Raw genomic sequence first — 24819 nt, forward strand, 5'->3', positions numbered from 1 at the left:
GAAGAATTAAGTAAGAAATAAGAAACTGACATCTCAGTTTTACACAAGAGAAATGTATCATTTATTTAAATTAAAACACGCTAATGTTTATCACTCTGAATAGCTTTAGATTCCCCATGCTCCTTAGTCTGGCATTTAAAGACCTCCACAATTGTTCTAGCCGTCTCACATATTATTAATTCTTTTCGTGCGCTCTTATGTAAGGTCAGTCTAAAACAGTCACTGTTTCCTGAGCTCCCATAATCCTCCCTCGCCCCCAATACGCATTTTCACTTCTCAATTGAAATCTTTCTCTCCTAGAACCCCTCCTAAACATTTATCACGATATAATTTGCATTATAAACATTTGTGGGTTTGACTTATCCTCCGTAGTAGAATGTGACCTTCCGGAGGGCAGGGGAGCGTATCTTGTTTCATCTCTGTATCCCCAGAGTACTGTTTATAAGTAGGTAATTAATGACTGTGTCTACTGAATTGAAGCGCATTTCTCGCTTGGCCGTTCGGAGGGGCCAAGCTCTGTGAAGTTTGCTAGCTCCCCTTCTTCCCTCCGTCCCACACCCGGCGCCCTACCAGGGCTGGAGCCGGGGGCATCAGTGTCTCCTCGGCTGGGATAATGACTCTCTGGTTTCATCCGGTACTAAGGCTTAGGACAGAAGCATCAGGTAAAGGACGGGAGGAGGAGGGGGTTGTATGGGGCGATGTCCCATAGGACAAGATAGAGGGGCGGAGCCAAGCCTGTGCTGGGGGCGGAGGGAGAACCTCCTCGCGGCGGTCCCGGCTGAGCGCGATTCCTGCTGGGAGTTGCAGTTCATCCCGCGGCAGGAGTTTCCGATTTCGGGCCCGCTTTGGGACTCCATCTCCCGTCGGGCCATGCGTGGGCCGCCCCCTCCCCCACCCCCCGCCCGGCCGGTTTGTCGGCGGGGCGGAGGCGCTCTCCCGTTAGAAAGGGCTGTCCCGGGAGCTGACGACTCTGGGCACGCTGCGAGTCCGCGCTGTCCGGGTCTCCTCTGGTCGCCGTCGGCAGCGGGGGCGCCCAGGCAGCGGGACGGGGAAGGATCGGCCGGGGGCTCCTCCTGGGCGGCGCGATCGTCGGTCCCCCGAAGGCAGCCAGCGTCCGCAGCGGGGGGCCTCGGGCTGAATGCCGGCGCTCGCCCGAGCCTCCGCATCTGGTGGCCTCTGAGCCCCCGCGGACCGTCGGGCGGGTGGGCCCCGCACTTGCCGGCCTCGGGGCTCGGACACCATGCTCCCTAGGCTCTTCAGCATGCGCGTCTGGGCGCCCGTGGGCGTCCTCACCTCGCTGGCCTGTTGCCTTCACCAGCGCAAGGTGGCCCTGGCCGAGCCGCGCGCCGACGGGGGACGGCCAGTCGCTGACCCGCAGCAGCTGCAGCTGAAGATGGTGCAGGTGGTGTTCCGCCACGGGGCGCGGACGCCTCTCAAGCCGCTCCCGCAGGCGGAGCAGGTGAGGGGGTGGGACGGGGGTGGGGTCGGGGCGGATCCGGGGCGCAGTGTCCGGCCACGCACTCCAGGTGGGTGCCCTCGGTCCCCGCCGACGGCCGGACCCGCGAAGGGGTCGCAGGTCAGCCGGGCCCTTCTTCCGGTAGCCCCGCCGGGGAGTCCAGGTGCGCTTGGCGTGCTCTTAGCAAGCGCTCGCCTTTGCACGTCTGTGCACGCTTGATCCCCTGACCCTGGGCAAACGCCAGGGGCCCGGGGACTGTGGACTGAAGTGGCCTTCGCCGAGGAGGTGATAGAAGCCCCCTCGCCGAACTTGCTGGTCGAGAATGTTCATGCGGCGGTTCTTGATACCCAGCAAAGCTTTTCTGCACCCCTATCTCGCCCCTCACACCAACCTTTTCATTTTCTACCCAGCTTAATTCAGGTCAGCAAATAGTGCTTTAAATTAAGCATCCAGGGGCGACAATGTGGTGAAATTGGGAAAAGACCCAGTTTATAATCCCACCTCTGATGTTTACAACCCTGGTGATTTTGGGCAGGGCACTTAAAACCCCCCTGGTCCTCAGTTTCCTCACCTGTAAAATGAGAGCTGAATTAGGCGGCTTTGCAGGCCCCTCCCAACTCTAGGTGTAGGACCTGTGATCCTAAGTAGTACAGCGTTCTAACACGAGGCCCTGGGATACAAAGGTAGGTAAGATATGGACCCGGTTGTCAAATGAGCTCCTAGTTTAGTAAAGTGAGAAGTCCCAAGTCAGAGGAGAACGCAATTGAATAACTAATGGAGGTGTCCAAAATTGCTGTGAGTCATTTGTGGATCAAGAGAGGACTTGCAGAAGGGTTGGGTGGGAGGATGTCAGAAGGTGTCTTAGAGGACATGATGTCTTCCACTTGGGCCTTGAAGAAAGGAGTCTGATGGTTAGAGATAATGGTGGGATGGGGTGGAGAGGAAGTGTTGTGAGCAGAACGTGGAGACAGGAGAGAGCATGAGGATGCAAAGGGGAAGTAGCCTTGTAAAGTAAGGCTGGTGAAGTGAGCTGGAATCAGACAGTGAATCACCTTAAATGCCAGGATCACAAGCTTTGACTTTATTGGGGAGAAGCAGTGAAAGTTTTTGAGGAGAAGGGTGATATCCTGGGGGTGCATTAGAAAGGTGGAATTCTCCATTCAGACAGCAGTTTGGAGAAGGGGATCTATTGGAATGGGAATAACGATGAAGAGGCTTCTCCAGGTGAGGAAAAGATGAGGCTGCATGTGGTGGGAGTGGAAAAGAATGAGGATGAATGCTAGAGGTATTGCAGGGCCAGAATTGATGGGTTTGTGGAGGAGGATTATGAAATTACTCTGAGGTTATAAGCTTTTGTGACCAAATGATGGCATCATCCATGGAAAGGGCAAGTTTGGGGGACAAGGGTATGCCATTTGGTTTTGAAATTGATGAGCCTGAGATTGCAGTGGGATCTCCAGATGGAGAGATCCAGAAAAATGAGAAATTCAGTCAAGTTCTAGGGGACAGTAGCTAGAGATTTGGGAGTCACCCTTCAAAATTTGTAACTGAATCTGTGTATGAAACCAGGTGTGAAGAGGGACAAGGAAGGGGAATTTGGGGAATTTGCTTCTGTTTAAGAGATAGGAGCAGAGTAAGAAGAGTGGCAGCCAGGAAGGCAGAAAAACCTTGAAGATACTGTGGCATGAAAAAGAAGCGGGGGAAAGGTGAAGTAATGGAAGGAGTGGCTGCTTCAGAGAGCTGGAAGAGATAAGTACAGAAAAGACCTTTGGATTTTTTTATTGGAAAATTGATGAGTAGGAACTGACTTTAGAAAGTAAGAACAGAGGGCACTGTGGCTTGGTGGATAGAGGTAGATTCAGAAACAGGACAGACCTGAGTTCAAGTTCTGATTCTGATACACAGAGTTGGCTGTATAATTGGTTGTGTAACTGGTTGTGTAATTCTGGGCAAGTCATTTAAACTCTCAGAGCCCCAGGCAACTCTCTAAAACTAAAAGGTGCCAGCCTGCAGTGCTGGAGGGAATTTCCTCACCTGGGAATTCCCTATAACAAGGAAATCACCAATCAGTTAAAAAAAAAACTTTTAAAGGAAAGACATTTTTAAAGGATTGGCAATTTTTAAAATCCACATTATTTTTATGAAAACTGAGAGCTTGTTTGGCAAATTAGAGACCAAATAGCAATCTCTAGGAATCATTTTCTTCATCAGCAGACTGGGGATAATAAACACTTGTATTGCCTGCTTAACGAGGTTATTGTGAAGTACAACTCAGATCAATGTAAAGATACTTCAGACTATAAAACCTCATACAAATGATGGATTTTCATTATCAGAAGAGACATGCCTGGAGTTGAGAGACTTAGTCATCCCCAGTTTCTGGGGATCCACCAGCAATTCTCTGGACCCCTTCGAGCAGCTTTGACACATTTCTGGGTTGGTGGAACTTTTCAGTATTGTTTTTATGCTTCAGAGTTTTATCTCCAGCTTAGCATTGAGGCAGGGCCTGGGGATGATGTAGCATCCAAAAAATAAAGCATGTTGTCCTCCACTGGCTTGTGAGGCCGGATTGACATCCTGCGTACCACCCTTTCCCGGACAGATGGATTCCAAAACCTACCAAACCTACCAAAGCTGTATTCAGAGCTCTTTAAGTATTTTCCTTCCAGTAAAAGCAAACAACCCTTAGAAGAACCATTACAGGTGAGTTAATTCCATCTACTTTGTTTTTCTGCTTCTTCTGTTTTTCTTTGCTTCTCCTTCTGAGAGTCCTAGAGACTTGCCCTTTGGTGGTTTGGAGCTCTCTGTAGGAAGGTGCAAAGGGGTTGTGATCTGGACTGTGGAGGATCCTTCAGAGTGTACTGTATAACCAGGCCAGCCTTGAGAAGCAAACATTCTGGTAAAGGTGGCACATCTCTTAGAATAGAATCTATAGGGGTGAGGGGTGGGAGTGTACACCACACACATCATGATTAGGATTATAGATTTGGGAAGGACTTTCAGAGGTCATCTAGTCCAACCTCTTTTTACAGAAAAGGAAATTGAGATTAAGAGAGTTTTATATATGACATAGAGCTTGTGTTAAGGCAGAGGATTGGCTTGGGAGTCCTTTTTATCTTCCTAGGTGCTCACATATCATCTCTAACTTTTTTGAATAGATATCTATCTGGAATTTCCAGTCATAATCTCAAATTCATCAATCCCATCAAACTCCTCAGTGTCAGAGATCTTGGAAATCACCTGGGCCAAAGCACTGATTTTACAGATTCAGTAAACTTGCTCAAGGTTACAGGGAGTGTCAGAGGGCAGATTTGGACCCAGTTGCTTTTATTCCAGAGCCAGTGTTCTCTCCATTGTACCACATTGCCCTATGACTGTAATTCTTAATAGTCTTAATGCAGATATGCACTTGTGCCTGCCTCTTCCTGATGGAGGAGAAGGAAGTGCCATATGAATTTCACCTCCAGGGAAGAATCCATGTTTGTGGATGCTTAATGACTATCTGGTATTGTTCTTGTTGAAACTGACTCCTGAGTAAGATCAGCGTATACTGCAGTTCTGTCTTTAGGCACTAGATTCCACAGTTGGTTTCCAAGAGAGTTATGGCTTGGATAAAGGACATTCAATTTTTGTGCCATATAGTATTTTGCCACAAGGTTACCCAGACTAGAACCCCAGACTCCTGATTCCTATCCCGTGCTGCTTCTCCATTGATTGTTTTCCACTCTCCCTTCTCAATCCTCTACCAAGCTGGTTTTGGAAGGAGACCCTGTGGTTTCTGGATAAAAAAAAATCTCTGGGGGACCAGAGTTAGGAAGGCTGTTTGATGGGAAGATGAAACAAGGAGCTTGCAATGGAAATGGAAGGGAAGGAATGGATTTAAGAACTATTTCAAGGGAAGAACTGACGAGACCAGGTTATTGAACTGGATGCTAGAGATAATGGCAAGGGATGAGTATTAAGATAATTTCAAGATTTCTAACCTGAGTGGCTGGTAATGCCATTGGGAGGGGGGACCTGGCTGGTGGAGTAAGTTGAAGGCTTGGTTTTAGATATGCTAAGTGAGGGGACAGGATGACAACCAAATGAAGACGTCTCATTGGCAAGTCTGCAGTGCCACGGTCTGACCTCTAAATTAATCTACCACCTCCAGCCAGACTTCACTATTTGCTATCCTCTCAATGCCATATGTTCATTCCCATCTTTGTCCCTTTACTCTATGGCCCTTCTGCTTAGAATGTCCTTTATTGCTTTTTACCTGTTAATTCCTGCTTTATTCTTCAGGTCAAAGTCACTTACTAACCTTGATCAACAAGCTTTTCCCTTTCACCACTCACTGACTCATTTTGTACTGAGTCAGAGGTACGTAGGACTTAAACATGGAGTGGACCTTAAGGAGGTCATGCAGAATATGTCCTTCCCATTCTGCAGATGAGGAAATGAGGTCCTAGACGTGATCGGTGACTTGCCTAAACTCACATGGGTAGGAAGTAACAGAATAAGGATTCAAAACCAGATCCTCTGACTCCAAATCCAGTGTTGTTTTCATTGAGCTATTTGACAAATATGGTTATTTAATTTATTGTTTAATATTTCATTTTTGCATAATTTGTGTTCCTAGCTAGTTTTTTTTCAATTGATCAGAATTAATTTTATCCCTCTCCTACTTCCCTTCCCACTCAAAAAAAGCAAAAACAAAATCCTTAGAACAAATATGCATAGTTCAAACAAATCGAGAAGTGGATGAATGTTTCATTCTGCATCCTGAGTCTTATCTCTCCATCAGGAGGTAGGACACTCTATTATAAGTTCCATGAGAGCAAAGGTCACTTCTTATCCCTTGCTTGTATCTCCCAGAGTGTTTAGCACTGTGCTGGGAATGTGGCTATTTTAAATGAATGAGTCAAGGAAGCTGGAGTTAGAGGACAGTTGTGGAGATATGAATCTGGGGGACTATCTGCACGGAGGTGGTTGTTAAAGCTGTGAAAATAGATGCATTCTCCAAGGGTCAGAGAGAACACAGGAGAAGAAAGCCTAGGTCCAAAAACTGTTGGCCTTCTTTGAGGAGAGGGGAAGGAGGAGTCAGTGAGAGTGGAAAAGATCTGGTCAGAGAGAAGAGAAATAGGATCCTGTCACAGTGGTCAAGGAGGAATGGGGTAACACATCATGCTAAAGGATGCGAAGCGTTTAAAGAGGATGTAAAAGAGAGGTGGGGGAGAGAGGGGCCCTTGGGTTTGTCTAGGAGGGGGTGGCCATTGGTCACCTTTAAGAGAAGAGGGACAGGAACCAGAGTGTAGAGGATTAAAGAAGGACTAGATGGTGGAAGCAACAGTGGGGACTACTTGTTCAACAGGCTTGACCTAGAGAAAGGTGAGGAGAAGGAGCTGGCATGGCAGCCGCCATGGTGCCATTGGAGCATAGGTTTGGAGCTGGAAGGGGGAGGAACAGGAGCCCCAGAACACAACAGGTAGCAAGCAGCACTGTAGAGATTCGAATCCAGCTCCCCTGAGGCCTAATCTAGCCTTTGTGCCATACATTGTACTATATCCTTTCTCAAGTTGTGCATGTTAATGGGACATCCTTGGGAAGTCATTTCTCAGTGGGAATTTGGAGATAAGCAGAAGTGCTCGCCCCACTCCTTGGTGGCTTCATGGGGTCTTAGATTTAGAGCTGGGAAGCTCAGGGGGCATCCACGTCAACCTCCTCGTTTTTCCAGATGATGAAACTGAGTCACACAGAAATGAAGTGAAGTAAACTTGCACAGCTATATATGAGTGAATGAGTGAGTGAGGGAAAAGGCATTTAAGGGCTTACTATGTGCAAAGCACTGTACTAACCACTGGGGTTACAAACAGAAAAACAGCAACCTGGCCGGGCCCTGGAGGAGCTCACAGGCAGAAAACAAATATAGGCAGCTTTAGCCCAAGTCAGATAGAAAGACCCCATGGTCCTTAGGGTGCATTGGCAACATAGACAGGGATGGATCTTCTCTGGTGTCATTTCTACGGATAAAGTCCTATCCATTTCTAATGCTGAACCATTGGACGGTGCCAGGGACTCTACGGATGTGGCTGCTGAGGAGGTAGGGGCCACAGCACTCACAAAAGCAGTTACTTCCAGTGGTGACACATAAGGGGGCCGGAAGCAGGACCAGTGGTTTGGAGGTGCTGCTGCTGCTCCAGGGGCTGGTGGGCTTACCTGCCCGAGAAGCATCTAGGTGGCGTGGTAGATAATGACCCTATGTGGATGGAAGCAGCTAGGTGGCTCAATGGGTAGAGCGCTGGGCCTGGAGTCAGGAAGACCTGAATTCAAATCCAGCCTCAGACACTAGCTGTGTGACCTTGGGCAAGTCACCTCACCTTGTTTGCCTCAGTTTCCTCATCTGTCAAATGAGCTGGGGAAGGAAATGGCAAACCACTCCAGTGTCTCTGCCAAGAAAACCCCAAATGGAGTTACGAAGAGTCAGGCATGACCGAAATGACTGCACACCAACAAAATGCTTAGCACAGTGCCTGGCACATAGTAAGCGCCCCATAAATGCTTGTTCCCCCCTTGTTTTCTTCCATCGGCAGTTGGCCAGTGGTTGATGTTGGCCAGTGCTAGCTCCCCTTGATGACTCTGTGGCCCAAGGTTTTGCTGTCCTCAGGACTCTTGGGTTCAGGCTGCTGAGCTGTCTCTGTTGGTTCTGAGGGGTGGTACTGGTGGAAGTGCTGGCTGGAGTTTGGACTTGTCTGGAAATGCCACCTGCTGTCTCACTGAAACCGTGAAATCTAGTCAGTCAAAAACAACTTATAGTTGGGAGACCTCAGTCCCTGGTGCTACTAGAGGCTTCCTGTCTGTGCCTCATATTTCCTTTATCTAGAACCTCTTCTTCCTCCTTCCTAGGGGTTGTGGTAACAGATGAGATAGTTCCTGTTGAGGGCTTGGAGTTAACTGGAAGGTGTGAATGCCATGCTTTTAAACAGTCCTTTTCATAGCACCATGGTTTTCATTATTATGACAGGTAGAGTGGAATCCCACCCTGTTGGAGATCCCTGCCAAAACTCTGTTTGATTACGTAGTAACTAATCTTGATGGTGGGCCAAGACCTCCCTCGCCCTACGACAGTCAGTACCAGCAGACCAAACTGAAGGTGAGCCACGTTTCCTAGCTCTTCCTGGGATAAGCTCCCAACTTTTCTGTGCTGTCTAAGGTTTCAGTGGGTCATTGGGGATGTCTCTGTACCTCTGACCTCCTTTCTTCCCTTCTCTCCCCCCACCCCTTTGATCCAGGGTGGCGTGTTTGCGGGACAGCTGACCAGAGTGGGAATGCAGCAAATGTTTGCCCTGGGAGAGAGGCTGAGAAGGAACTACATAGAAGAAATCCCCTTCCTCTCCCCAATGTTCAATCCATTGGAGGTCACGTGAGTCCCTTGTAAAGTTGTGCCTTCCTAGCAGTCTGAAGCCTGTGAGACCCCACCTGGCCCCTAAACCTCCCCTTCCCTCTATGGTAGTACATTCAGTACTCACCCTACATTGCCATCCCCTAACTAATCTCAAGTGGCTTATGGGAAGGATGTGTCTTGTGTTCATATGGGATGGGATCCATGATAGGGAAGACAGTCCCTTCAAAATGAGTCTCTGGTTGACCTTAAGCGTTTCTTGACGTAGTTATCCTGCCAAGAAATCAGTGGGTCTTCCTAGCTTCACATTCCTCTTAAGAGGCTTTTTTTTCCCCTCAGTGTTCGTTCTACTAATATATTTCGGAATCTGGAGTCGACCCGGTGTTTGCTCGCTGGACTTTTCCAACGCCAGAAAGAAGGTTAGAGTCTTAGCCCCAGCCTCTTCACTGCCAAACATCCTGCTTTTCAAGCTCACAAAAGCCTCTGCTTTGCCTTTCACGTCCTCCCCCTTCCCCTGTGCTTGGAGCCAAGGGAACACTGCTCTTTGGCTGGCACCCTTTGTGTTGCTTGGCATCGTTTCCTTCCTAGGGTCGTCTGACCTCAGTCTTAGGCAGTGCTCAGAGCAATGCACAAACCGCCCCGCAGGAGGGAAAGCCCTGACTGAGGAAGGCTTGTAGAGGATGGGAGGGATGGGTCAGCAGACCTGGGTGGAAGCAGGCCTGCAGTGGCTGCCTCAGCTTTGGATGGGCCTGTCGAGGGAAACCTGCGTCTTCTTTTTATTCTTCCCCAGGGGATGACAGTTCGTGGAGTGTCGTTTATGTGAATGAAATGATAATGAAATTAAGTATGAACTCAGGTGAAATATGGTAGAAAGGGTAGAACCTTTCATCTTTGGGTCCAAGATTCTGATGCACTGTTACTCCCTGGCTAGGAGGTAAACCTACATACCATGGCTGCTTGTCATAGAATGGCAGCGCTGAAAAGGACACTCAAGGTCCTATAATGGAACAGACTTGACCAGGATTCCCCTCCTCCCCGCCCCGCTGATAACATGTCTGATGAGTGAGTCTCTGCCCAAGGTCCCTTTGGGATGGGGAATTCACGACCTCCAAAGGCAGTCCTAATTGTGAATGTGTTGTCTATGGGGCTGAAACCTGTTCTGCTTCTGCCTTGTTGGGTCATGCAAAGCAAGTCTAATCACTTTGATACATGACAGCCCTTTATATAATCGAAGGCAGCCAGTTACATCTCGCCTCTCTCTGCTTTTGGCTAAACCTCCCCACCCCTTTCACCTGATCCTCGTAGGGCGTTGGTCTCTTTGCCATCTTAGTGACCGCCTTCTGGATGTGCCCCTGACTTTTCAGGGCCCCTCCAAAACTGGAAGGGTGTCATATAGAGGGAAAATTAGACCTTTCCTGGCCCCAGAGGACAGAGCGAAGCTAAGGTGCAAGTTGGAGAAAGGCAAGGTTTGGCTTCCATCAATCTGACCTGTCTGAGAGTGGAATGAGCTGACTCAAGACCCCTTAATGACTGGGGGAGGTGGGGGGTGTCTTCACTGGATGGTGTTATAGCAAGGATTCTTATTCAGTCAGTTAACAAGCATTTATTACGTGGCACTGAGGATATGGATAAGAAGGAAGCAGTCCCTACTCCTAAGAAGCTTACAAGCAGGGGAGATAGCAGCTATCAACAAATGAGATAATGTACATAAAGCACAATATAAGTGGTAGCTATTAGTAGTAGTAGTCATATATTGTTAAAATTAAGTGAATCTAGAAGCTCCCTAGTATCAGGGTGGGAGGTGAGGAAAGATGGTTAGCCAGGAGCTGAAGCCCTTTAGAAAGAAGGCTAGTACATAACAGTAGCCACGATGGGGATCGAATGATGTTAAAGCATTTATTGAGCACTTAGATGCTGGACACTGTGCTGAGGATACCAATCCACCCTAATTTTATAGTCAAGGAGATTGAGGGACAGTTACTTGCCCAAGACCACAGGACATCTGACCCCAGTCCCAGTGCTGCTTCTGTTTTACCATACTTCCTTTCAAGATGGCACATCTTCACGGAGAGCTCCTTTTCCAGAGTGTAGCTTGGTATTGAATCCTGTTTTTAATACATAAACAGGCTCTTCTCAGAAGTGCTAGAAGCGTGGTTGAGGCTGTTAGGGATTGGTCTCCCAGAGGCCTCCTCAGCCCAAGATGGACTAAGCCCCAGGTTTCTTGTTGGGGAGCCAGTGCTCTTCCCGTTACAGCTGGGTTGGTTTCATTATGTGAGAAATGCTAGGAAGCTCCCAAAAGTTTTGGTTATGAGCTTAGAGTTACAAGTGCAAGAGACAAAATGCCAATATGGTGATCACAGCCAGGCCTGTCCTGCTCTTCCATTTGTGTCCCCAGTGAGTAAGCCCTTCATTAGTGCTTTTTCATTCCTTCCAGAGGGCTTCCTTTCTGTGGTTTGACTTTGTTTCCCTCAGGCTCTCTCTCCTCTGCCATTTACTGAGGCTTGTGCCTGGGTAGTGTGGGCACCTTCCACTTTCTCTTCATTCCTCTATACCACTCTGTCTTCCCCCTGCACAGAGCAGACTGACTAAAAGGTGGTTAGGGTATAGCCTTTGGTCATTGGCAACAGGGCCTCTCCATCCTATGACTGGACAGTAGCTATTGTCAAAAATGTATAATATTCTTGTGCTAAGAGTTACGATCTCTGAATAAGTCACAACTTCTGTTTCCCTAGTTTGGCTCAGGAATCTGATGTGCCTTCCGTCTATTAGGGGTCATGAGGCTCAGTAGACTTTGTATGCTTGTGGTATTGAGTCCGATGTTGTCCATGGGGTGGACCTTGCAGAGAGCAGAGCAGGTGATGAGGCTGCAGAGTCAGGGGAGAGTCTATAGTTGATGCCCTTGAAACTAGAAAGAGCTAGTGGCTGATTTTTGCCCCCTACGGACATGGAATGAATAATAACCTGTGTCCATGTAGCACTTCTTGGTGTAATGTGCCATTTTACACAGGAGCTCTGTGATTTGCCCAGTCACAAAGCGGGCGTATAGAGAAGAAGCTCCTAGGGCCTCATGATGCCAGTGCCAAGTCCAGGGCTCTTTCTACCATAGCGATGCTCATCCTTTCTGGGTTCCACTCCAGTCCTCGCCACATGATTGCTCAGTTTGCCCAAAGCCTGTGGTCATTGAATTCCACATGTGACCCACAATGGGTAAGATGCACTGGGCAGCTGTGGTTTCCTTTCTCTTGTTAGGTTGCCACAGATAGGTCCTGCTTGCATGGGATGGGGATCAAGAGGAGTAGTCCTCTGCCTGGACCTCTTGGGGGAAAAGTGGGTTGCTCAGACTGCAAGAGGCAGGCTGCCAAATGGAGGAGAATGCTTGTTGTACCTGGGCAAGATAGGGAGACACGCTGCTGACATCTTTTCTTCCCTGTTCCCCTAGGACCTGTCATTATCCTCACTGATGAAGCAAATTCTGAAATCCTGTACCCCAACTACCAAAACTGCCACTCCCTGAGACAGATGGCCAGGTAACTGTCCCCCCCACCCCGTGTTTTCACTCCCTCTGAAGTGTCCCCTACTACAAAGATGATGCCTTCCTCCAGTCTTCCTGTCACTCAGTATTGGTCAATCAGCAGTTGTCTCTTAAATGTCTACCATGTGCCAGGCATTGTGCTAGAGACAAAAATGAATAGTCCCTGTCTCCAAAGAGCTTGTGTTCTGTCAGAAGATCTATAGATATGTTTTTATTAATACATATTTAATATATAAATGTTTGTGTACATAATACTACATATACATATATGTATCAAATAACCATACCTGTAGGCATATGTATGTCTATATGTGCATTTGTATGTTTATTTTTATGTATTTAATGTGTATATATGTATGTCATCATTTACCTGTATCAAATATCCATGCCTGTAGGGGTGTGTGTATGTGTATGTCTAATTGTACATATAATTCTATAAAAATATGGTTGGGTTTCTCATGCCTGTGGGTGGACAAGGGCTAGCTTCCTGATCAGGAGCAGTGGAAAATCTCTTAGGTTTATACCATGGGAGGGAATTCACTGTAGTAAGTTTGTAAAGGGACCATTGCCCACTCGATGGGGAATAGGGTTCCTGATACCTTTGGGAATAGCTTTATGAGAACCAAGACACTTCTCATGCCAAACAGGTAGAAAAGGATCATGGGATCATGGAACCTTTGAGCTGAAAGGGACCTTGGAGACCATCTGGTCCAGGAAACGGAAGCCTCGAGAGATAAAGGGGCTTGGCCAGTGCTGGCCATAGATAGTGACAGAGGCCGAATTGGAATCCAGATCCTTGTCAGTTTTAGTTCCGACAATGTGTTAACTGCCCAGCCAGTGCAGGGCCTTAGAGATGCAAAGATAATAGGGCACAGGCCCTACTTTTAAAGATCTTACGCTCTGGAGCATGGAGCGGTAGGGAGAGGGAGCAGATACCTAGGACACAAGACTTAGTGGAAGAGGTAGAAAGGCGGGGTCCAGACACGATGCTCTGAAGAACTTGATGGAGAGATCACTTTAATTAATATCCGTGAAATTTAATTGAATTTCCTTAGAGAGGCTCAGGAAAGGCTTCCTGGAAGAAGTGACATGGAAGGGGGGACCTCCAGATGATAGAAGTGGGGAAGCCAATGTGAGCCAAGTCCTAGGAATGAGTGAAGGTGGGCTTGTGATGGAGAACGGAGCTGACTGGCCTTGTGGAGAACATGCAGGGGAGTGGAGAGAAGGTGGGCTGTGTTGGGAAAGGCCTCAAATGCCAGGAGTGGCAGGAGGGGCTACTTTATTTGGGGGGCACTGAGGATTTCAGAGTAGAAGTGAGGAAGATTACTCAGGCAGTGAGATGGAGGAGAGCGATTAGATTGGGGCAAGAAGACCAGCGAGAAGGCCGCTAGAGATAGAGACCGAGCCTCTGATTTCCCGAGTACAGAGCCCTCCCAGATAAGGAAGCTCCCTCCACTGGTGCAGGCTGTTGCCTCTTTGCCATCTTTTGCTTTAGAGAGCTGCCGAGAATACTCAGTGGGCAAGTCCTTGCTCCAGGCCACACAGTCTGATCCCCCAGAGACTGGACTTGAACCCAGGCCTCCTGGCTCCAGGCCAGCTTCCTCTCTGTTACTGGCTCTCGTCAAAGCCTATTAAAATGGTCCAGTTGTGTTTCTCCAGTGATTTAAAGATTTATAGAGTTTCCTCAGCTCTGTGAGGTGGTTGGCATGTTATATAACACACATACACAATTACTGGTTCCATTCCCATTGTACAACGAGGAAACCTCATCAGGGACCTTGAATATCTTGCCCAGGGGTCTTACAGAGCTGGAATTAGAACCCAGGACTCTTGAGACCTCGTGAGACCACATCTGTCCAGGAGAGATGGAGGGCCTGAACTGGGATGGCTGCAGTATAGCTGACCAGAAGCAAGGCCTGTTGTTGGGGTGGCAGCTGATGGCTAGGAGGGGAGGGGGAGGGGAGGGAAGAATCAAAGAGGACCTCAGACCGTTCTGTTTCTATCGTGGGAGATAGTGGTGTGGTCTGGTGGTGCCTTCTCTTCATGTGGAAATGATTTACAAGGGATTGTACAGAGTGGTAACAGCTTGGGTCATAGGGTTGTGGGCTCATGGACCCAGAGCTGGAAGGGAACTTGGACATTATAGAGCCTTTATTTCACCGTTAAGGAAACTGAGACCCAGAGGAGTCAAATGACTTACCCAGGGTCACACAGCTGGTAAGCTTCCTTGTTGGGATTGGAACTCAGGTCTTCCTGACGCCCAAGTCCAGTGCCCTGCGCACCGCACAGCCTTTCATTTTTTAGTTAGAAGGTGGCTTCATGTATATGTATCGTGTATACTTACTTGAGCCTATTAGGGAGGCTAGATGGGTATTATCGTCCCCATGTCACCCAGAAGACAGGGACAGTTTCATTTTTGCCTTTTCTGCCCCCAGTGCATAGGATGGTACCTGGCTCATAGTTACCATTTACTAAAGTGAGTATTGAGTTGAATGAGAAAACGGAGATTTAGGAAGGTCACCCAGACACTCAGACATGGGATCATAGATTTAGGATGGGAAGAGACCGCAGAGGTGGAGTCTGACCTGCTCCTTCCACAGGGCTAAAGTGACTCACCTAGGGTCACGTGGCTGCTAAGAGTCTGAAGTGGGGACTTGAACCTGGGGCTCCCTGATCCAAAGCCCAGTCCCCCATCTGAATACCCCAGTGCCTTACTGAGCCTTAGAGCCATGACTTCAGCCCAGACTATTCTGCCTCCTAATCCACTGCTCCTTACAACATACTGTCCTCCCCTTCCTCGGGGGTTATTTGTGGCTCGTCATAGGTCAGATTTGAAAAGAAACCTAAGGTTGGCCCAGCTGTCTGGGTCAGTGTAGAAGAGTAGAAAGAGTTGCTGGGTATGAGAGATCTGGGTTCTAGTCCTGGCCTCGCCACGGAAAGACTTTACAGAAATCACCTCATCTCTCTTTGAACCTCAGTTCCCTCATCTGTGAAAAGGGGATCACGGCCTTTTCTTCTCCACATCAAAGAGTCTTTTTAAGATCATGCGAGATTATGTACTTGAAAGCTATTTGAAAATTGGCAAGTGCTGTCAGGGTGGTGGTGGTGGTGGTGATGCTGCTGCCTGGTATAGGGCCTGGTATGGATTTCTTTTGAAAGTTTGCCCTGCATCCTCTCATTTAGTCTTGCAAAACTCTGACATGGGGGGAAATCTTGGCATCCCTGGTTCACAGAGCAGAGACCCGGGCACAGAGGGTCACACAAGTCAGGAACAAAGCCCAGACTGGAGCCCCGTTGTCCTGACTCCTACTCCAGTGTTGTCTGTGCTGTCCCGTGGGCCAGGGACCCTCTCTAGAGCTAGAGATGGAGCATAGAGCTCACCTGGTCCACCAGCACCACCCCCATGTGACAAAGGAGAAAAGAAGGCTCTGAGTTGCCATGGGGTAGAGACAGTGGAGCCAGAATGGGGACCCAGTGTTTGTCAGACTCTCAGTTCCAGGTGCCTTCTGCTTGTTCTCACCTGTTCACTCTAACAGTGGCGGCTCAGCCACCACTTCTGCTCTGTGCTGTGCAGGGGATGGGGCCTCATAGCGAGTCCTCGCCTTGGTGGGTAACGTGGGAGAAGGCATGATGGCTCCACTCTTCGTCCTCAGGGTCAGGAGGATGATGGCCTCTATGCAGCCTGGGATCTCAGAGGATTTGAAAAAGATACAGGAAGAGATGGGCATCAGTAAGAGCGAAGATGTAGACTTCTTCATTCTGTTAGACAATGCTCTGGCTGAGAAGGTGAGTGGGGGCTTCCCCTGGGGAACCACCCCTTCCCCGGAATTACAAAATCCCAGATTTGGAAGGAACCTCCAACAGCTCTCCAGTCTGTCTCTCACCCATTGCAGGGATCCCCAACAGGGCATCTTCTCACCTCTCCTTAAGTACTTCCAGCAATGGAGGACTCACTACTTTGCAAGGCACCATTTGATTATAATTTTTAGAAAATTCTTCAACTGACTCTCACTTGATTTGGTTTTTAAGACCTCACAATGTTGTTTTTTTTTTTTCTGGACACATTTTAGGTGATCAGTATCCCTTTTAAAATGTGGCACCCAGTTCTTCCCATCCTCTGGTCAGATGTAGTGTGACCAGTGCATCCTGGGCAGTGGTTTGCTGCTAAGGAGAAAGGCTAGCACACAAAGCTGAAGGGGTTTGGGTCCCAGGCTCAACTTTTACTGCTAAAACTATGGAAATGCAGTCAGATCTCCCCTTTGCAGATAAGGAAGCGGAAGCCCAGGGAGGCTAAGGAGTCACAGGCAGAACCCGGTCCCCTGACTCCCAGGCCATTGTCCCTTCCCTGCACTGACCTGGAGCTGTTGCTTTACCATGACTTGAGGGGGAACCACACGTGCACATGAACCCCACACGTACTGATACCCCATAGCTCAGCATTGCTTTCATGTTTGGACAAAGCACCGTCCTCACAGACACCACAGGCCTGGAAGAGGGAGATTCTAATATCTCAAGTATGTTTAATCCTCCCCATCAGTCAGTCAGTGGACAGTGGTTCAGTGTTTGCTATATGCCAGGCACAGTGCTGGGCACTGGGGGCACGGGAACAGAAATGAAGCCACGTCCGCCTTGGGGGAGCTTACGGTCGGACACGCTGAGAAGTCCGTGCTGCAGCCAGGATTCCAAGCAGCCCTAGTCTCCTGACTTCAAGGAGGGCCCTCTCTGCTGGAAGGAGAGGGAAAGAGAAGGACTTTGGGCTAGACACATGTGTGGGCATGGGATGGGAGCCAGTGTCCTTCCTGGATTGTGGTAGGTGGTCTCAGGGTTGAGACCAGACCCCTGCTAGGCCTGTCCAGAGATCCAGGACCTTCCTTCTGGCCCCTTCCTTCTTGAGGCCCCTGTCCCTTCAGGTAGGAGATGGGTAGGGTTCTTCTTGCTCTTGGCACCCACTGCCCAAAAGGAATTATTCCTACAGAGATAAAGATGGAGAAATTTACAGCCCTGTCCCACCGTGCTTACTCAGATAGAGCATAGGAAGAACATGTACAGACATTTTAGAGCTGAAACAAAGTTGGCACCTGGATCAGACTAACGAAAAACGAAGCAAAACTAGATTCCTTGCAGCTTGCTCTTCTATGTAGGGCAGCTAGGTTGTGCAATGAGTGGTTAGAACACCAGGCCTGAAGTCAGCAAAACCTGAGTTGAAATCCAGCCTCAAACTCTAGCTATGTGACCCTGGGCAAGTCACTTAACCTGTTTGCCTAAATCTCCTGGAGAAGGAAATGGCAAACCCTTCCAGTATCTTGGCCAAGAAAACCCCAAATGGGGTCACCAAGAGTCAGACACAACTGAAAAGGACTGAACAGCAAAAGCTCTTCTGTGTCACTGGACCCACTTGTATCACTTGGTCTTAGGCCTTCTCATTCCTGCTTTTCCAGAGGCATCAGTGAGATCCAGATCTTTGTGGCCTCACCCCTCCCCACCTCCACAAAGCTATCCCCACTTTCCTCCCCTGCCCCCTTTTTAACAGGCTTTCCTCTTCAGATTCACAGAGACCTTCGTCTCCCGTCTCTCTATCCACTTAATACAGAATAGTATGTGATACCTTTGTGTATGTCCTGTCCCCTTACCAGAAGGAGGCCTCATGAGCACAGGAGGACTGAGTCTGACTTCTATGGTCTGTGTAGCTCTCCCCTCCCTGTGCCTAAGGAGGAGCTCTCCTGGGAGTGGGCGAGAGATGAATGTTCTAGGTAATTGGATTGCTCCCTGAGAAGGTTCAGGAAAGTGGTGGATTCAGTCATTCCTCAAATATCGAGGAACCGGCCTATTCAGGGCCCTGTGCTAGGTGCCCTGAGAAGCCTGGGCCCCGTGCCTGCCAAGACTGGGCTGGGGTGCCCAGAGGAGGGAGGAGCGTCACCAGGTGTTGGAGCCCAGCCACTCGTGGGGGGAACGGTACAGTAAAGAGCCCTAGGTGAGATACCGGGAACTGGGACATGGTGGACATGCTGTGTGACCTTTCTGTGCCTCGGCTCCCTCCCCTTGCCTATGAATAAAAGATGGACCAGAGGGTGTCCTGTAGTGCTCAGCACAGTGTCTGGTATACAGTAGTCACTTAATAAATGTTTATTGATTGATTGGATTCTGCTTCCTAAGATTAATGAACTATGAATTCTGGGAGAAGGTGTGGTATAGTGGAAAGAGCTGGCTGGACCAGCCAAGGACCTGCCTTCAGATCCTGCCTCACATACATAATAATCTAAGGCTTCACCCCCTGGGCTCCCTCCTATAGAATAAGGTGGGTCAGCCTAGCTGGCCTCCCAGGTCCCTTCCAGCTCTGTCTGCGTATAATCTTGTTATCCAGAAAACTATGCAAGCTTAACCTGGGCAGAGGAGGCAGAGTTAAGAAAGCCTTGGGTGTGTTCAGGGAACAGGGGTTGGCGTTCAGTCTGGCTGGGAGGAATAGGAGGTGGGGGTTGGGGGGAGGAGGGAGAGGCTTGAATGCTCAGCGAGGGTCTTGGGGCTTCTTCCCTGGGCTTTGTTTGGTGGGATCCTACCTGGAGAGCCAGGCAGGAAGTGCTCTTTTCTAACTGCATTCATGGCCCTTTCAGGTTCACGGGCTCCCCAGTTGCCCCATGCTAAAGAAATTCACACAGACGATTGAGCAGAGAGCTGTTGACACAGCCCTCTATATCCTGGGGAGCACAGACAGGTGAGGCTCCTGCTCCCGTGTCTGGTCCAAAAGCACCCCCACCCAGGCATTCTCGGACCTGGAGGGCAGTGAGGGGTGACGACTTCTATCAGTGACCCCACAGACCTGCCTCATTGTCAGCTGGCCCCTCATGCAGGCAGAGGAGCTGAGGCTGCTGCATACTGGTGACATGCTGGCTGGCCAGAACAGACGGGCCCCAGGAGCCCGGGCTTCAGCCCCGGGGCTGATGGATTGGTGTGCTGCCTGCAGTCGGGCCTGACGAGAAGCAGTGGTCTGTCAGTTTCTGCTGCTCAGTGACTTTTCTTTCTTAGTTTGAAGTCTTGAGAGACAGGGTGGGGGTTCTTGTGACCACCCAGGGGTCTCCACAGTGGGGGTCAGGGTTGGGGTTGTGGTGAGGTCTGTCTTTAGAACTCAGAATTGGGAGCACCTAGGTTGTCTGGGACTCCCCTGCTATACCATCCACGACATGTGGTTGTCCAGCCTCTGTCTGAAGCCCTCTAGAAATGGGGACCTCACTACCTGCAGAGCCAAACTGGACCACTGTAAGACAATGCTAACTTTTGAAGCCTTTTTTCCCTTTATAGTAAGTTACCTTCCATATGTCCCTTTTGCTTCTCCCCATTAGTCCTAGTTCTGCCCTGGTCAGCCCTCTGGGGCCAAGCAGGACAGTCAAATCGGGCCTCTTTCCTATCAAAGTCCTTCATATTAAGGCAGCTTTACTGCACCACTGCCAAGTGTTCTCTGGGGTAGATAGCCACAGTTCCTTCAGCTGATCTTGGAAGGTGACTTGATGCCCATCCCCCGCATGGTCGTGGTCACCTTCTTCTCGACATTCTGTCAGCATCCTTCCTAAAATGGGGTGTCCAGGACTAATTGGGATCAAAATGTGGACTGTCAAGGGGGCCTCAAGTTCGCCTGTCTCTTCCCTAGTTCTGGACATGATGACTACGACAGTGCACCCTCCCATCTGTGACCCACTGTCGACTCACTTCAGGCCTTCTCTCACAAGCCACTGTCCAGCTGTGTCTCCTTCATCCAAAGTGCAGTTGATTTTTCTGAACCCAAGCATGAGATTTTACATGTATCCTTATTAGATTTACCCCGTTGCTCTCTTTCTGTCATCCTGTATACTAGCCTCGTTAGTAGGCTCCCCCCTTCTGACAGTAAAAATATTAACGTGTCTCCCCACTAGAGTCTCAGGTTGCGGGTCATCAGGAAGGCAGTGGGAGCTGCTCTGTGAAAGACAAATGGGGAGAGAAGCATAAGATTTAATGTTTCAAGAAGCATCATGGTCTGTTGCATAAAGATAGTAGCAATCAAATGCATTTCCTCCTCTCTGGGAGCTGCATGGCCACTTCTGTGCCCCCAGCCCCAATCACTTAACGAGATTAAAAAGTGGTTTTGTTCTTGCCAGTCTGGACTCTGCGCTTGGCCACAGGCCTCTGCTCAAGTCTCCTTCGCGTCTCCCAGGGCCAGGTCATCCTGATCCCTTCCTCCTTTGTCCACCTTTAAGACACAGCTCAAAGGTTCTCCTCTCTCTCCCATCCCACCTTTACTCCATGTCCCTTCAGCACATCTGGATTCCATTTCCAAGACTCCTAGAATATTTGATCTTGGCGAGGCCTTAGATACCACACAGTTGGTTCTTCCCGGAGCCTTAATAGGAAGTCAGGTGCTACCTGTCAGCTCACTTTATGCTTGTCTATAGGCCGACTTAGGATGGTTTTTTATGTGTGTAGTATCCCCAACCAGGTGATGGTTTGGATCATTTAGACCAGTGCATCCCTTTACTTCATCTTCTTCGGTCTCCCTCCCATGGCCAGAGCCCTTGGTATAGCCCTCAGTAAATCATTAGTCAACAAGCCCACTTCCGTGCTTTACCATCTCTTGACAGTCTGTCTTGGCCCCGGGCCTTCCTGTGCTGTTCCTCCTCCTCCTCCCCACGTCTACCCTCTGCTCACTCGTGAGTCTCTTGCCCTTGTTCACAGGACTGAACTAGTGCTACTTTTAAGGACCCTCCCCGTATAATAGGAAAATGTCTGTCATTCCTTTCCATCACTGCAATGACTGCCGGTCTCTCTCTCAAGGCCCTGTCTGATTTTTAGGGTGTAATCCTTTTGAAAGCAGCTGATATCATATATTTATGTATTCCCCAGTAACATACACACATAACATTGAGCTTGATAGGCCTGTAGACATCATGAACTTGCCTCCTTAGGGAAGGACTTCAGATGGCAGTTGGCCCCATGCTCTACACCCTACAGAACAACATGATAGAAGCAGTGAACCCATCTACTCCATTCAGAAACACCAGGTATCTAGTAAAGCCATGGCATGTCTCCATGATACTAGGACCCCAAACTGGGGGTGGGGTAGAGGGGTGGGTAGAACAGTCCCCGAAAAGGAGAAGTTTGAGAACATGGTGATGGAAGATGGAAGCCACGCTATTGGGGACCAGGAGTAAAGCACCGAAAACCTTCAAGTCCCTCTCAGGCCAAGGCAGCCCCCGGGTGACAGCTTTCCTCAATCTTACCCTTGGCTCTGGGTTTCATTGGATTCCCCTGGGTCTGGATCAGAAGTACTTTTAATGGAGTTCTGCAGGGATCCAGTTCCCTGGTTGTCTCCAAGGCCATTGGGTAAGGACCATCAGAGAGGCTTCTTAAGAAACTCTTTCTTACAGAAAGCTCTACCTCTATGCCACCCATGATGTGACCCTCATGCCCATCTTAATAACACTGGGCATTTTTGACCACAAGTGGCCCCCATATGCTGCACACCTGATTATGGAACTCTACCAGCACCAGGAATCCAAGGACTGGTTCGTTCGACTTTCCTACAATGGCGAGGTAAGTCCTCTTTGGGAGGATCTTGAGGGCTCATCAGTTTGTGGGTCTCCATGCGGCATTGTAGATCACTCCCCACCCCTACACAGCACATCCAAAGCATTTGCTCTATTCAAAGGTAGAGTGCAGCCAGGCTCCTGAATTCAGCTGCCTAACTTCAGAAGAAGCTTGGGGGAAGGGATGAGGCAGTATGGCGCAGAATCTGGAGTCAGAGATCCTGAATTCGAATCCTTTTTCTCCCCCTTGCTTGTGTGACTTTGGGCAAGTCACCCAACCTCTCTAGGCCTCATATTTCTAAGCTGAGAAATGAGGAGGCTTGACTCCCATCCTGTGACTCCAGTCCCCATCTCAGCTCTGCCACAAAATCATTCCAGGATGCTTGGCCCAACATGCCCCTCTTGGATGTGTGCCTCCTGTTAACGGCAACATGTCCTGTCCCATGGGGGCCCGAGGAAGGATCACTAGTAACAGGACCTTTGGCTGGTGATGGAGCAGTTATGCGGATCGCTTCAGCATCTTGGTTGTTTCATAGTGTGTGTCTCAGGAACTGGTGGTAGCTTGAGGAATGGGAAAAGAAAACATTGTTGAGCCCAGTCAGTCCATGAGTCTGGGCATCTGGAAGCCATACAACATAGGCCCATGGGAGTATTGGAATCAGGGGTTCCATGGTTGTCTTGCCATTTTGCTATATCTGCTTTGTGCCGTCGGGTGTTAGGCACCCTCAAAGCTATGCCATCCACCATGGCAACTGCTCCATGGGCCTCAGCATGCTTCCTGGGCTCTTTTTTTCCCATATAGGAACAAGTGGTGAAAGGATGCCCGGGAGGATTCTGTCCCCTGAAAGAGTTTTTGAATGCACTGTCACCTTACACTGTGAGCCCAGAAGAATACACCACACTCTGCTCACAGCCAGCAAATGTGGGCATTGGAAATGACGAGCGATCAGATGGTACACCTGTGGGAGACTAATTTTTAAATAAAGACCTGTTTGCATAAACATCTGGGGCTCTGTGTATGTTTGAGTGGAGATCATAGTGATTATTAAATCCCAAGGCGCTTCTGTTGTGAATGAGAAAAATAGAGCAAACATTTACCAAGTGTGTCTTCTGTGTGGGGCACTGATGTTGAGCCCAGATAAGATACAAGCCTGGCCTCATGGAGGTCACAGTTGAGTAAGGAGATAGGACCCATACCCAGGTAACCATCCTTCAGTATATCAAGGATCTGTGATTTCCACGTTCGTTATGAGTGGACTTCCACCGATGCAAGTTGCAACCCTCTATACTTTGAAGAAAGCCATGCAGGAGTTGCAATGGCTCCAACACAGCCTGAGTCCCAACCCCCTTTTGGAACTCCCCAGCCTTCACTGTGTAGGTCCCCACAACACCAAACTACTCAGACCATCTGGCTTAGTTGGACCTGCCAACGTCTGGGCTTTCTCAAGGCAAGACTTTGGAAATCTAAGGCCCTCTCAATGTCACAATGAGGTATCATCGTGACTTGAGGGAAAAAAGAACTTCTGTGTGGGCACCTATTTGGTACCTAGAATAGTGGCTAAGACTTTAAGGACTTGGATGCAAATCCTGGCCCTGCCACTTCTTGCCTTCTGCATTTCAGTTTCCTTATCTGTGAAATGATGATGGTTTCTAGGGTACCTCTGGTTCTAAGTCTTCTAATCTCCAGAGTTCTGGGCCAGCAGCTCCTGCAGCTCTTCATTTCCAGTGACCAATGCAGTCCCTTCGTTTCCTGTAGGGCAGACCACCTCATGCATGCATTCATTCATTCACGAGCATTTATTAAATGCTATTTATGGCACTGAGATGCTGGAGATACAGTTGAGAGGTCATCGTTGATTCTTCATTCTCATTCTACATATCCAATCTATTGCCAAATCTTGTCGTGTCCTATATACATCCCTTTCTCTCCACTCAAACCACCACCACTATATTTCTGGCTCTCCACCTCTCCCTGGACTACTGCAACATCTTTCTATCTAGTCTCCCTGCCTTGTATCTCTCCCTACCCCACTCTCCACCCAGCTTCTAAAGCCTAGGTATAACTATATCACCCATCTTCTCAAGGAACCAAAGTGGCTCCTATTACCTCTAGGATCCAATTTTTTGAAGTTTAAAGCTCTTTATAACCTTTATAAAGGTTCTTCATAAAGGCTCCTCCCTCCCTTTCTAGCCTTCTTATACCTTACTCCCCTTCTCCCACTCTACAATCCGGCAATGCTAGCCTACTTTTATTTTCTCAAGCAGTTCTCCTTTGCACTGGTCATCCCCCGTGTCTGGAGGGTTCTGTCTCTTTACCTCCACTTTTTAACTTCCCTGGCTTCCTACAAGACAACTCAAATCCCACCTTCTGCAGGAGGCTTTTCTGGGTCCCTTCTGAGACTAATGCCTTCTTTTATATTGCCTTCATATGGTCTGTATATATCTCACATTTACCTATTAAATATGTTCTCTCTATTAGAATGTGTAGTTTTTGAGAGTGTGGACCATGGTGATTTTATTGGTTTTGTTTTCCTTGTATTCCTGATGTGTAACACAGAACCTGGCCCATAGTAAGGGTTTAATAAATGCTTGTTGACTGACAGTGACCCCTCCCCAAAAAAGGGTGGGGTCCTGCCCTCAAGAAGCTTGTATTCTATTGGGAAGGTATAGATACACACATATGCAGCACCCACTCTGGGATTACTCCTACATCTCTTCTTCCACAGGGTGGTTGCATTCCCAGAGAGCAATGACTGCCACTCTCCTGAGAGTCCTAGGGGTAGCCCTGAGGGGTTGGAGTTTTATAATATAATTTTTGTATATACTTTATATAATGCATATTATATATATTACAATATTTTGTTATTGTTACATGTTATACTATATTCTATATAAAATACGG

The 24819-nt window shown here is 48.8% G+C and overlaps 1 protein-coding gene across 1 annotated transcript; it reads left to right on the forward strand.

Annotated features, from left to right (window-relative positions):
• Positions 1-896: 896 nt before the first annotated feature.
• Positions 897-22919, forward strand: ACP6 (acid phosphatase 6, lysophosphatidic). Its single transcript, XM_036768743.1, has 10 exons — positions 897-1459; positions 8460-8588; positions 8728-8858; positions 9177-9256; positions 12277-12364; positions 16023-16155; positions 18978-19078; positions 21297-21392; positions 21759-21924; positions 22720-22919. The coding sequence occupies exons 1-10, from the start codon at positions 1241-1243 to the stop codon at positions 22888-22890; spliced, it is 1314 nt and encodes a 437-aa protein (XP_036624638.1). The 5' UTR covers positions 897-1240; the 3' UTR covers positions 22891-22919.
• The last annotated feature ends 1900 nt before the right edge of the window (positions 22920-24819 follow it).

The sequence above is a fragment of the Trichosurus vulpecula genome, chromosome 7 (genome assembly GCF_011100635.1).
Source record: "Trichosurus vulpecula isolate mTriVul1 chromosome 7, mTriVul1.pri, whole genome shotgun sequence".
Taxonomy (NCBI): domain Eukaryota; kingdom Metazoa; phylum Chordata; class Mammalia; order Diprotodontia; family Phalangeridae; genus Trichosurus; species Trichosurus vulpecula.